This window comes from Sparus aurata, chromosome 6 (genome assembly GCF_900880675.1).
Source record: "Sparus aurata chromosome 6, fSpaAur1.1, whole genome shotgun sequence".
Lineage (NCBI taxonomy): Eukaryota > Metazoa > Chordata > Actinopteri > Spariformes > Sparidae > Sparus > Sparus aurata.
The window spans coordinates 27,316,992-27,332,125 of NC_044192.1; the positions used below are offsets into that span (position 1 = coordinate 27,316,992).

Here is a 15,134-nt window from a genome sequence, read left to right on the forward strand (position 1 = left end):
TTATAATGCTTGACAATTCAAACAACAATCAGGGGGCAGCATGTTGTAGAGTAATTGCTAACTGCTTAAGCCATTGGCTCTGTTAGCTCCGTCAGCCATGCATCTAGCTCCAGACTGGTACTTTGGGGGAGTGTTGGTGTTTACACCACTAGCACACGAGCTTTAGACTCGGATGGGATAACTGATAAGCGTGCCAACATTAGTATATAGCTTTCCAACGTAATACACAGAGGCCATGACATCAGTAAATGCTGACCGTCCTCATGAATGACATCGCACAACTTCTACTGGATTTTCGGACATTTTCCTTTTCCTGAACATCTTTGAGATTTGAGAGGAAGGTATGATGTTTGCCTCGGTCACAACTGACAACTGAAACCGAATTGAAGTTCAGGTTAGAAACCAACAGGAAGTAACATTAATATGTTTTCCAGCCAAGGGGCTATACATATCACACAACCACGTACATGCTGTAAAAGGTTTATATGATTTAATGTTCAAACAACACATTTAAAACTTGTGTGCAAATAACAATGGGGTACATTCAGAGTCATCAGAGCCATTTCTACGACTCTACTGAATTCCAAAGGTAAAACATTTTCCCCTTTTCTGCACTAAGTAATGGGCAAGAAAAGACAAGCCTCAGATGATTCAATTTCTTCTGTCTGATTTTCATTTTTTAAAACTCAAATGTAATAACAACCCGGTGATGATGAGCAAACAGAAGGGGCGATGCTGAAGAGCTCTGTCCCAGTTTTCATGTGTTGATCAGATGGGTTTTACAGATAATACATAAACCAAATATGATGAACTGTCTCCAAGGCTCTGGAAGTTGTGTAGGTGTTTCAGGTTAACATATGCTAGATGATGGCACAAAACCGCTTTCCCTTTATTTAAAGGATAAGTTTGCACAAAAACTGTATTTCAGTCATTATTGCGCTCATGCCGATGGAAAACAGGTTACGTTTCATAGTCCACAGAAAAATTCTGGAGCTTCACAGCAAAACAGTGTTGCAGCATTCTACTAAACAACCGAAGTAGATGGGGATATGTTTTTGTTTTTTAAAATGAAGTGGCTCCATACAGCTTGTAAGGCGCAATCAGTCTTTTACAAGTACCCAAAATTTGTACTTAAAGTGAAAATCTGTTAAAAAAGTTTTCCTTAGTAATTAGTAACATAATATAGTAAAAGTGAAAGTCAAGGACAAGCACTTGAATACATCTTATTTGACATTGAATGTAGTTCAATATACAATATACAGTACAAGTAAAAGTAAATTATATGTGTAAAGCATGTAGGTATATGTGCTACATGCTAGGGATAAACTGTTTTATAGGATGACTGATTTTCAGATCTGATATTAAGATTAAGATTAAGATTGGCTTCATTTATCCCCCAACAAATAAAAAAAGGGGCTAAGTTCGAGTCACACGCAAGAAAAGGGCAAAACAGGAGAAGTCCATTTTTTTTTTTTTTTTTCCAGTCCTGCTGCTTCAGAGAAGAGGGAGGTCACTAAAATATTTTGGCAGAAGAAAGAGGGGTTGTATTTCTTCCACTGTTTATGGACTCAGTATGCTGAAACTGATAATGGTTAACCAGACTTACCCTTCTCCCTGCAGGCACCGCAAGTAAGAGGGTGAAACGGTTACTGGATATGCAGTATGGTAACATGTTTCCGTCAGTGCTTCTGTCAGAAGAAGCAGCATAAAAGTGAATATTTGCCTGAAACACCAAATGATGGAATAAATAACGTCAGAGCAACCTGTCGAGGAGATAAAAGGGTAAGAGGATCATTCACATTCATGTAGTTCTGTCATGTAAATGTGTTGTAAGAGAGGCAGTTTACTTGATGTTAGGCTTGATGCAGTCACTGCGAGATAGAAACCTTCAGTAATGTCAGCTTTTTAAAAACTGCAGTCAGAAAATCATCCTCGTGTGCGTCTTATTGAACAGTGTTTATCATGGAACACAGGACATGAAAGTGACGCCTCCTGTAGCAGCACTCTTTCTCTGTGGCTCCAACCACCATAGGTTCTTGTCCAGCTCCAGTAAATTAAGTTAGCCAGCTAGTTCTCATGTGATCATGGTGTCTTTTTCAATTACGTCCCTGGCTGCACTTACTTTTTGGTTCAGGAATTTGCAATTTTGGATGCGGCGAGAGTCTTGAGTGTGGTCGGTGAGTTGTTGTTTTGTTTTTGTTTTTTTATGTCTAATTGATTGTTGCAGAAGGAATGCTCCTGCTATCAAGTTCATGTTTGGGAGCCCTTGCATTTCCCAAATCATTTGCAACAGTAAGTTCGTAGAGAGTTGCAACAGCACTGATAGTCGTCTGTGGTGACTGGATGATACAGAGAAAGGGAAAGCCTGGGAAAAGTCAATGTTTAACACAGCTGCTGACTTCAAGGGCCGTGGACTGCAGCAGTAACACATGATGTCAGAGATAAAACAGAATGTATGACATGAGCTGTGGAGAGAGCTCAGTTCAGTTGCTGGAGTGGCCATGTGACACGAGGGTAGTGACTCTTGATATCAGGGTTGGATCAGTCAACTTTGAAATAGTCAATGCAAACTACATGTCAATTTTCGCAGTTCATAATTTTGGATTGCTTCAAAATCAAACACTGAAACAACACTTTTTTTTTTTTAAACTTCTGAATCATCTTTCAAAACCTTTTCAATGCAAATATAATGCGTTTTGCATGTTCAGCGTACTGTGCTGTATTACTCACAAACTGCAGATGTACTGTATGTATTCTGCAACATGTAGCATGTAAATAAGGCCATTTTCTAAAAAACATGGCCAAAAATGTCATCAAGTAATCCTTACAACGTAACTATAATCTTATTACACATTTTTATCATTTGTAATCTGAGCTGATTATAGCTACTTTGTTTTTCGGGCGCAGCGCTTTATAATAACTCGCATTAATACATAAATCAAATCAAATCAAATCAAATAATTTTTATTTATATAGCCCAAAATCACAATCACATTGCCTCAGTGGGCTTTACAATCTGTACAGTGAACAACATCCTCTGTCCTTAGACCCTCGATTCGAGTGAGGAAAAACTTCACATGTAGATGGGAAAAAAAACCTTTTAACAGGGTAAAAAAAAACAATGGAAGAAACCTCAGGAAGAGCCACAGAGGAGGGATCCCTCTTCCAAGACGGACAGACATGCAATAGATGTTGCGTTTACAGAAAGGAGCAACAATTCAGTTTACAAGTTACATCAACAGAAAAGCTGATACAAGTTATACATATTATGCATACATACATACATACATAGTTGGACTTTTGTCAATAGTTATTTAACTGGTAATAAACTTAATTTTTTTACGCAAGAGTGAGACTTTATAAACATCATGCACAACTTTATAACAGCCCCTCAAATAATGTTTATTAATAGTATTTATGAACCATTTACAAAGTATTATTAGCATCAGGTGCTTTATAATAAACAATCACTTAAAGGAGAACTTCGGTCGATTTAAACATGCAGCTTCATTGCTCAAGCTACCCTTGATTTGCCAGTACCGAAGACGCGAACAAATTTGGTCCAGCCATTACAGAGCTCCGTGAACGGAGACTTAGCATTGAACGCTAACAGCATGGGGTCAGAACTTTACACTGTGTTTTAAGCGTCTTAACATGCTCCACATCTCACACCAAAAGTTATGCAACATCAGCAGACACCTTACAACACAGCACTGTAGCGTGTATGACTCAAAATGAATAAAAAAGTAGTTAAAACAGTGTGTTTGTGCAAGGAGCTACTTACCTGTGTGTTGACATCCGTGTGTTCCGGTAGCTAGACCAAACTAGCATATCCATCGAGTGTGCACTTAACAGGCTTAACAGGCTATTGTAAGGCTCATGGCTCATGACAGGCTGTAACATGGACATGTACATTATGAACATAAACACGAAAATGCTGGATTACGTTTCTGTCTCCGCCAGTGAGGGAGTAAGTGCACGCTCGACGGATTGACTAGTTTGGTCTAGCTACCGGAAGACGCGGATGTCAACAAACAGGTAAGTAGCTGCTTGCAAAACACACTGTTTGAACTACTTTTTTATTCAGTTTGAGTCATACACGCTACAGTGCTGCGTGCTAAGGTGTCTGCTGATGTTGCATAACTTTTGGTGTGAGATGTGGAGCATGTTAAGACGCTTAAAACACAGTGTAAAGTTCTGACCCCATGCTGTTAGCGTTCAATGCCAAGTCTCCGTTCACGGCGCTCTGTAATGGTTGGACCAAATTTGTTCGCGTCTTCGGTACTGGCAAGTCAAGGGTAGCTTGAGCAATGAAGCTGCATGTTTAAATCGACCGAAGTTCTCCTTTAACACATGGTTTATAAAGCATTTCATTAGTTGCTTACAGTGAAATAACTATACATTTACCATTTATTTACTGATACATATTATGAATCAGTCATTATTATGTAATCCTGATTGCATCTTAACAGTTATTACCCAACCTTGCTTAATATACAGTGGAATGGACAGTGTCGTTTGATATGACTGTAAACTATAATGCTGCAGATAATAAAATATAATACGGTATTTATCAGTGTACACTGTGCACATATGAGCAGATAGGATACAATAGTTGTGACTGTCTTAATGTAGTCGGAGTAGACCACGTTGCAGACATGGATAGTAGAAGATCTTGGAAATGTGTTATATAAACAAACAGCAAACTTTATTAGAGGGTTCATAGACTTGTTCACAGTGCATGGTTAAAATCCAGATGTAACCCTATGCTGAAAGATTTTGTTTTGTCACCTCGACTGTTTTGCACAGTTTGCCTGCGGCTTCTTTTCCCCACTGACTGGATGTCTATCTGCACCCTGGGAAACCTAATACCACTGTTACCTAGACTCCAGGGCTGGGAAAAGGTGTCCCAGAGGGGGTGTTCATCTTACAGACCGAGTTTCATTATTGCTCATATCTCTTCCCCACATGACAGTTCACAAAGCCCACCACGCACGGCCTCAGTTGCTCAACCCTCCAACCATGTGCTGCAGCTATGACACTAAAACTTTGTCTTGTTTTTGCCTGGTATTTATGATGATGTGGGTCCGCCTTCGTGCAGTTTACACATGGCAGAAATGAGACTCATGTGTAAGTAATATAGATAGTTGCCTGGCAGTAGTTTCAACAATATAATCAATGTGAGGCCAGAGGAGAATAAAGCAGCCATTGATGGGAGAAGAAGCTGCCCGAGGTAATGTTTTTTTTTTAGGACTGAAGACTGAAGCTCTTGTGATGCCTCTATGTAACAAGCTGTAGTGTTTCTGCAATGGCTCCAGTGGTAGCGGGAACCTCTTCCTTTCTGTCTGGCATGGCTCTGTCACTCCATCTATCAGGAAATTAGCAAGTGGTGCTCTTTGTTTGGGTTAACCTCAGCTGGGTGTATGTTACCTCGACAGCTAGAAGAGTACAGCTCTGTTCCGTTGTTACTCCTTCTGACCCGGGATGTCTTTTCCTTTGGACTTTGGCCAGATGTTAGGATGAAGGCGTGTTGCTCATGCATACCCGAGCTCAAGGAATGCAGCAGAACAATAGACGGCATGGATGAGCTGGACGGGCACTCTCCATTGTCTTTATGGTAGGAGAAACAAGGCATCTCTTCCAGCATGGTATCTGTGTGTTAGCACATTAAAAAAGTTTTAATTTCAACCCCTCGGTGGCATGATGTATCATATATACACTGTTCGAGGTAAGAACTGGGACTGCTTTACGTTTAGTCATTGCTCGTGTCTGACTGCTGATTAACCTGCATAAAGAAGAAGAAGGCTCAATGAACTGAATAATATTATTTCACTTTTAACTATTTTTCAAGGTCCTGGTAATTGAAAGGGGGCAACTCGGCTCATTGAATCACGCAGATGCCTTATCTATCCTCTCAGAGATCTGCCTGTCCTGGCTTACGTCAGTGGGCGTAATACACAAGCATCAAGACCCATTGTGTTTTATCAGGTTCTCGTAACATTGACTTAACAGCAGTGTCCACAGAGCGAACGGTTAATGATCAAGAGAAATTTATGAGGAAGGTCTCCAAACAAGGCCGGGGAACATTAGTTTTAAGGTCGCTGCATGTGGGTCACATCTGGCGTGTGACGTTAACCAGCTTAAGATCTGCGAAATCGAGGTTTTCAGTTGCTCTTTAAAATCATGTTGGATGTTTGCGTGACGTGGTGAGAAAGTCTGCACATAGGCACTTCCTGGTCAACTAATCAGCTCGCGTTACTGTGCCACAGGTTCTCCATTTAGGATAGCAGAGTGCGGACCATCCTGCTGAATAAATCAATGTTGTTACAATGCAATGTGTAAGGATTTTAGGTTAAAACATTGAAATCAGCGGAATGTTAAAGATGAACAGTTTTGTATTGTGTTGCAGAGAAACTGAAAATACAGTGTACTTATCAAATAAATGTAGTGAAATACAAAGTACATCTGCCTCTCTATTGTAGTAGAGTGTAAGATAAAGGAGACATCACGGTACCCGGCCCGCACTGATGTCATCAACCCGAGGACGTCTGTGTGGTCGAGAGACCTGCCAAAACCAGCCTCTGAGAAGGGTTTTCCTGTAAATACAAAGAAAGGCGTTGGGTCCTCTGGAGTCTAGGAAAGACCAAACGACAGCAACAAACAGACTTCAAAAAAATGACATGGTAACCAAAACAGCAACAGATTTATATATCTCAAAACCCAGTGACAGAGATTGTGCCCAGAAGTTGTCCATGTAACTGCTTCTAATATTACTGATAGGTATTAAAATGACCTCTGCACCTCCTTCTTCACCTCTTGTTTAGCGATGATTATAAGCGGACACTGAAGCCCTCGGTGCTGTGGTTTATAGTAGTTAATGTTTGTCTCGCCTGCAGTGTAGGGATGACTGGAAGAGGGAGACAGGGACTGAGAGAGAGAGAGAGGGAGGGGCTCATCAAAGTTAATCATTTTACAGCGTTATTACCAACGTCAGGTCTAGCCAGTGTTGGGTCAGTGATCGTCTCGTTATCATTGGATACGCATCCTATACTCTGGTGAGTGTCCCCACAGCGATACTTCTCAATCAGTGTTGATATAAAATGTTTTTTATTAAGCTTTATTTTAATCATTCTTCTTAAGTGTCATGGTCAGTTGGTCTGTTGAAACGAAAGGCTTCTATCACAACCAGCTCGATTTTTAAAAATAAATTGTTAGACTTACGTGGTGAATAGCAGAATCGTGAATAAACCACAAATACAACTTTAAAGGGGCAGCGCCTACATTCAGGATTTTTTCTTTTTAGTGTTCATGAGGTCATAAAACAAACTCAGAGATATTTATCTCTGAGTTTGAAAGGATTGAAAGGATTGATTAGATCTTGTTTGCATTGTTTGGGGCAGAGAGTTGCAGATCCAATTCTGTGGCTGGTTCAGATGAGTTTTATTCACCGCTCCATGGAGACAGAAGTTTCAGCCGGGATGCAAAGTTCAGTCAGAGTGAAGGGGGCGTCTTGGAGACCCTGCTCCAGAGTCTGGGTTGATTTACATAATGTCAATACCCAACTTTCTAAAAGCAAAAGGCTAATTAATCAATGGGGTTCCTGGGTAAAACGCCACACTTGTATTGATTGGATTAATCAGTCTGTTAATCGAAATGCCTTGGGCTCACTGTCATGTAAAAGGGAAGACACAAAATCATACAAGGAAAGTATAACAATAGAGTAATAACAGCAAAGTGATTTTCTTCTTCACTGGAATATGAGAAAGAAGTAGATACAGTAATACAGTGATATATATCTGATTTGTAAACCCACAATCATCTGCTGCCTGTGTAATGTTCTTCACTGCATACGTGTGTTTTGTATTGCAGGGCTGTCTAATCATTTATTATAATTTATTGGCTGGAATCGAAAATATATTGTACCCTATAAAATGATTTTATTGTTTTATCAGTTTACACGTCTCTGTCATCCAAATGAATGATTATGCATAACATGACTTTGATCTTATGCAACTGATCACATTGCACGTGCACACTGTAGATGTGATGTTGTACGCATTTGCCATTTCTTATTCTATGTAACTACCATACTGTTTTAACAAATATCCGTCAGGGTCAGGCAGCAGTGATAACATAGATTTAGTCGTTGTTCCGTGTTGGTATATCATTTAAAGGAGCTGTTCATCACTTTGAGCAGTTTTTTAGTCTTGTGTGGGACTTTCAGCAGTGGGATGACACACTGTATTTGTTTTCTCCCTAAAGAGCAAGCCAAAAATCTGTCCAAAAGACACAGCAAAAACAAACTGTCCAGTGGAGCTTCAGGAGGTGTGGTTGTCTGTTGATCACAGGGCTGGAGGTTACATCCCCACCTCCCGTCCACATGCCAAAGTGTCCTTGGACACTGATCTCAGGTTGCTCTCGGCCACTGTGGACACACATGCCATGACACGAGGGTTAGGTCAGGAAGGGCATCCTGCATGCCAAGTCCATTGACAAATCTTACATATTGCTTCTTTCAGTACATTGGCTACATCCCTTGGCATGCTTAGTGCAGACATTATCACAACACATTACAGCAAGCAGTTTAAAAAGACTTGAAGAAACAACGTGATGTCAAATCATTATATGATATGCATAGAGATAGGAATCCAATTTACAAATGACTCGTTGACACTGACCCGCTGAAGCACTGGTTATAGCCTTGAGCTTGTTATCCATCTGCAAGGCACGGGCCTCTGAAGCCTTCCGATTGAAGTAATCTTTATACTAACATCAGGGTTGAGGACGGATCACAGAGATGAAAGAGAGCTAACAATAAGTCAATGTCATTGGCTCCCAATAACCAAACACTTGCAGAGTCTCCTCTGCGAGTTAAACAAACATTGCATCCACAGCCTCACTTCAACATCCACTCTGCAATATGGCAGATTAGGTTGAAGGGACTTTCATGCACGATCACCTTCTCGGGTTGAATTGTGTATTTACAATACTTACGGTTGGATTTTATGTACGCGATTTATGTGACACAGGTGCTAGTTTTTGATGGACATCCTGTGGTTTGCCCAGCGGTCACACACAAACCTCACCACGTAACGATTTGACCTTGTGTGAAGATCGTCAGTCAAACTACTTTAAAAGGTTGTGTTGTTTTGGAGAATAAGTAATATTTCTAATATTAATGAGGTGATAATAAAAACTCCATAGCTGAATAAACAAACTGTTCTCAGAGGAACATGAGGTCAGTAAGGTCAGTTTGTTTGTTCAATTCATTCAAACTTTGAAATGAAGACAGTTGGTTTAGTCAGTGAAGATCTTTCTCTTCTGATTAAAAACTACGTAGTGTACCTTTGAAGGTCAAGGATGAACTTTCAAGCTCAGGAAGGAAATGCTTCATATAATTCTTGATTTTTCTATGAAATGTGTCGATAATACAGCTTCAGTAGCGAGACCGGAGGAATGAAGTGTTTAGACTGATTTGGTTTATACAGCAAATTAGACTACAAAAGCTTTGGATAAGCACCATAACATATAACAATGATCTGATAACTGGTATTTGATTAAATGGCACTTAATGCTTAAACAACTTGAGTATCCAGATTAGACATAAGAGTTGCGGATCCAAAAATCAAAGAGTGGTTTAATCAGATAGTTGTCAAATGTAGTAAGTTATGTAATAGTGGATGTTTTTAATCCTGCTCCTCAGGACTCAGGGATCTACCACATTAACCGTGTGGTAGGGCACTGACTCAAATCAACTTTGGGTAAAATGCCTGGACGTTATCGTCTTTTTGTTTAGAATCCTGAAACCTCTATGTTAACCATATTGTTATTTTTTTCAAAAACACAGACTTCTAGCATAAAATACACCACACAGTCCGGTGCCCTGCTTCGCCTGTGTCTGATATGAATTGACAGTTATTTGGAGAACACCAGGTTTCGTTACAATTTCAGCAGTTTGTTTAGGATGCTGTCTCTGACTTTCTGAGTGTTACTACCCTTATAACCACTAGGTGTCACACTCAGGCTTTTAATTTGCTATCTATTATATTTGACCACCACTGCGGAGACCTGTACTGTGAGACAGTACTGAGTAAATATCCAATGCGTCAAGCTTTGAGCATGTTAGCAAACTGACTTGACCGTGTTGCCTTTGTCTTATAATTAAATCCTAAACTTGTGACCGAGCTGTGATCTATAATCCTGTGTGTTTGCACCAGTGCCCGTATTGCCTGTCAGCACATTGAGGCACTGTCGTTTCCTCCTCAGCACATTTCTCACTCACTCATAAACTCCACTTCCTGCTTCTTTGTCATGAAACATGTCTTGTCTTCCTGTGGCCATTCTGTATAAACTAGATGTCTGACCTGATGTGAACTTGTCATTTAAGGACGCTGAAACATTAACATGGGCAAGCCACAGGAGGACTACCCAGGTGACCACAAGATAAGCGACACTGGAAGTAAGAGCCATGAGCAGGTTAGTGTTGTGAGAACACCAGGGCGAGGTGCATGTCCTGAAATAACATCTTTTGTGGTGTGTGAAATTGGACCAACTGACAGACCTGTCCTCACAGGACTCTGCAGGTCAAGGCTGTTAGAAGTTATTGGTAGTCGCTGTCTTGTCATGTTCATTAACCGGGGTGGTTTGTACTTTAAGATAAGATAAGATGTTCCTATATTGATCGAAATAGATAGAAATGTATAGAGATTCACAGGTAACACAGCAGTACAGAAGGCCTGTGCAAATGTGCAGGGTTCCTTAGACAAAAAATAACAACAGAACAAAAACAATCAGTCTTTATGTGACACATAACGCACATTTTTCTTCTGTTATCTAAAATCCTTCTGATTATTTGTCAAATTTAACTCCTTATAAAAAACTGCGCTGATGATGTTATGAAGTTTTCAGCTTTGACATACTGTATGTTTTCGCAATAAAGTGGCGGACTCGGCCCGTAGCAGCATCTATAGCAACCACCATAGCAACATAGCATCCTCTATAGCAACCACCGTAGCAATTACCTCAGTGCGTAACAGCCCCTCAATTTTCTGGCAAAACTGGCAATAAGTTTTGGAAAAAACTAACAGACTAAAGACCACATACATTCACTGAGCGAGGATTATTAAAGTAAGGTGCATATTTCTGTTGACGGTCACGTGATGTGGCTGCAGGCAATAGAAAAGAATAGGCCAAAAGAAATGCAGACATCTCACGATTTAAAAGGCGAAACTACTACATTTTGCCCTGTGGACCAATGTAGCTATTATACATTTTCATGTGAGACTGGGTTGTTGAAAACCACGTGAAAGAAACTTTATTTCCTTATTCACTCATGTCTAAAAAAAATTATTTAATGATGACTTTTCATGAAATGTGACCCCATTCTCTCACACGTACTGGCGACACAAGCATTACAGTCATTTATTTGATCCAGGCGGCCCCTGCAATGCCAGGTAGAGCCTCCTTCTCCTCAATAATAAAGCTCTCGTCAAAGATAACACAGCCTGATGGTTTCTGATTTTCCAAAGGACGATCTTGAACTGCAGGTTCGAACTGCGCTAAATCAGTAAGGTCCCAACAGAGACCTTACAGCTTCATCTGCTCCGGCACTGCCCCGTCGTATTCCACACTTAATCAATTGGATTCAGCAACAACAATGAAGTGCTAATGTCAGTGAAGGTGGTGCCCACTAACTCAATAAATCACTCACATGAAGTCTTTTACTCACTGTGTGTTTATGCTGACAAACACATTTTCACGCAATTTCTGTAAACGCGAAGAGGATCATTAGCATCGTGAAGACATGAAACACATTTCTCAAACAGGAATATATTCATATACTGTTTTTTAATACCTGTCGTCCTCAGTAGAAGTATGATGAATAGAATGCATAGGTGCACAAACTGCAGATATGTAGGAAGAGGTGTACGAGGGACACATTTTGAATGCTGAATGTCATGAGTAAGAAATCAAATGTGGGAAAGATATGATTGGATACATGAATAAATAATACAGCAAGTTAAATAATGTACAGTTTAATTGACAGCAAAAAAATGTTTTCACTTTATCTCCAACCAGGTCATAAAATGAATTAAACATGATTTTTTTTCTACACTCCCTTTCATCTTCTTATCTCCATTCTATTTCTGTTGTTTCATTCAACCCAGCAGATGTTTAATAATTTATAGATTTGACATTTTCCCCATAGAAGATTTCCTTTTCCTTCTCCTCAATGATGAGAGGGACTTGTCTACGCTCATTCCCTGACCAATGTGTACCATACGCAGACACCCCACATCCATAGTGACAGGCTCAGACTATGTTAGGGGCAGTGGTGGAAAAAACAAAAAAAAACAATTTAAAGTTTATCCGCTGGAAAGGGCACTGTATCTTGTTCTCTTTGGACATTATGGCCACCACAGATGGCCCCTCATCTTGTTTTATCTACCATGGTGACATCCTGGAAGGCACTTTTGTGGTCTTTTTTGCATGTAAGTCCACTGTTGCCCTGGACACATTAGCAAAATCCAAATGGTGAAACAAAGCAAACACTGCCTCATTTCTCTTAAGTTTCCAAATAAGGAACTTGACTTCTCCCCTCCTGAACCTCTTGACTTATATGGGGCCCCTAAGGCTCACATGGCAAAAAATAATGATGTGGAAATCCCTGCACATGGGTTTCTGAACTATGTGCAGGGATTGCAAAACAAGCGGGCACACAGATGAGAACACTGGTTAAGCAGTCCATGAGCACGGATTAATAACTTAGGGGGGCCAAATATTGTATAATTACATATATTTGATATTACTTTATTTTTGCTAATTAAAATAGTGCTTGTGTTTATTATTAAGCAAAGCAAAGCAAATGTGTACTTCTGATGGCACCAGGAAGACATGACTGATTGAGACCGGCACCTTTGAATAACCTCCTCGTTTGGTGCTCTAACCTCCTGATGACACGATCATGCCTTTTTCGAAATCTGTATCATCAAGCTTTCAAGCTGACTCTCGGGAATAAATCATCACGCGCAGCAAGTGCAGTAAAGGAGCTCCCCTGGGACACACATAACAAGGACTTATTGGAAGCATACTATCATCAAAGCTATTACCTTATGAAAGGAATATATAAACATGGGCAGAAACAGCACTGATGTAACACACAAAACTCCTTCTCCCTGTTGGCGGACTGTTAGAAATAAATAAACACAGAACCATTGTTATAGGAGTGTACGGTGGGCAGCCATGTTTTCCACTTTCACATTCAGCGCTTTTGCTCTGTTTGGCCTCGACCTGCTCAACTCAGTCCTCTCATTCAGATGTGGTTCCATTTTCAGGAAGAAATTGAATGGACCATATCAGATTTTATAGGCCATACAGTGTCAGCCATATTCTACAACCTCCACGCAGAGCCTGCTCGTAGCCTGATGTGCCTAATTCAGCACGTAAAATTCAATTAGACCCCTTACTGCTGAAGTGTCGAGACGCCTTGGATTAACTGTACCTTCTTATGCTCCACTACATTTTTTCAGCTGATAACATCCATGTTCTAATTAGTGTGAGCTCTACAGCAATCCTTAACTTTGCCTTCATCTTGTACTTCGGTAGCCTTAGTCTCAACCTGCAGCCCTCTCCCTGCTACCTCCAGGTTCTTGCTGCAGCCTGTGGCCTGTCAGTGTAAGGTCTAGATTGATGCCCTGCATACGGAAGTTCTTTGTCCTTCACAAACTTAACAGTGTGTGAGACTCATACTGGAGAGTGTTTATATATCAAGACTGATTCAGGGAGGCTGTAATAACTCCCTTTAGGAATTTAAAACTCACTACTTTTTCCAAGATGAACAGAAAATCAGCATCATCATTTTGTTTTGGCTAAAATCAAAGAATATCTGTGAACTCATAAGCGGTACTTTGATTGTTAATGGTTATACACATTTCGTGCAGCATGACTAAGAGTTGGCGGACATGAACATCTGTACCAAATTTCATTGCAGTCCATCCGATAGCTGTTGAGACATTCCACCGGAAGCTAAAAAGGTTGACGTGCTGGTGGTGTTCGGGGCCCAGACACACCAAAAGAACATCAGAGAATGAACGCTGATGAAGGCTGACTATTGTGTTGCCTCATGTCGCCTGTGCACTTGACCACACTGCAAAGACTAGAGCAGACAGCCAGCTAACTCACATGTTCTGTTCCTGCATGAAAGGAATTACTTCTCCATACCACCAGGTGGCAGGAGTCTGTATTTAACTTTCAAACTGTAGTTTTGTTAAATGTGTGTTTTTCTGACACCACTCTCGCTAATATAACCACGTATCATCAAGTCTGAAAGTCTGAAACAGTGAGTCGTATTTATTCTGCAAATGCATACAATTGCACATGCTTTTAATAACAAATTCTTTGTTGGTCTGTCTGTAGTTTGGTACATAGCAGCGTACAACAACACTGTTTATATTACCATGGAATTAAGGTAGAATATTCATTCATTCAACTCATTCAGCTTGATCCATGTTTCTTTTAGCCTTTATTCTGTCATATCAGGCCAAATTTCCAGGCTCTATATGAAAACACATTCACGTTCCCCAGGGTATGAACCCATTCCACTAATACTCAGCACCATCTTCTGGCCTAAATGTCAAATTTGCACTCAGAGGACCTCTCATGATCTAATTGGCACTGTGCCATCAAATTTCAACTCATTCGCTGTCCCTAAAGCCTGAATTTCATGACTTTCCAGCCTTTTGTCTTGAGCCACTCTTGGGACAAACTTTATGGTTTCATCCCCATCAGTGTTGCGGCCATCACAAAATCTCCAACTGTGGCCTTTTGTTCTGTCTGGTGCACACAGTTTATGATTTATTATTGTAACTGCATTAGCTATTCAAACACAGAATCCTTCATTCGATGTTGTGTAATTCCAGTTATTCTTTCCTCATGATCAGTCACGTCCCTCCTTAACATGTTTGGAACATTATGATTGTACAAGGTCTTGCTCTTCGGAGAGGCCTTGGATAACAACTGCCGCTATCATTTTGTACCAGTGGTCTTACTTTGCTCGTGTCCTCAAAGCCAAACAGACGCTGTGCAGTGACACAACCTGGGCAAAGTGAGGGAAATAACCCAGTTTCCTGGCCTAG

The 15,134-nt window shown here is 40.4% G+C and overlaps 1 protein-coding gene across 3 annotated transcripts in view; it reads left to right on the top strand.

Annotated features, from left to right (window-relative positions):
• Positions 1-1,603: 1,603 nt before the first annotated feature.
• slc2a9l2 (solute carrier family 2 member 9, like 2) overlaps positions 1,604-15,134 on the top strand; it is a 118,980-nt gene continuing 105,449 nt past the window's right edge. Inside the window, exons 1-2 of one of the 3 annotated variants that reach the window (XM_030418794.1) lie at positions 1,604-1,782; positions 10,388-10,476. In XM_030418794.1, coding sequence (XP_030274654.1) covers positions 10,405-10,476 — 72 coding nt within the window. In that variant the 5' untranslated portion in view covers positions 1,604-1,782; positions 10,388-10,404. Of the gene's footprint in view, positions 1,783-4,010; positions 4,039-7,008; positions 7,056-10,387; positions 10,477-15,134 lie in introns of those variants that run through there. The other 2 variants (XM_030418796.1, XM_030418795.1) reach the window with 2 other exon arrangements.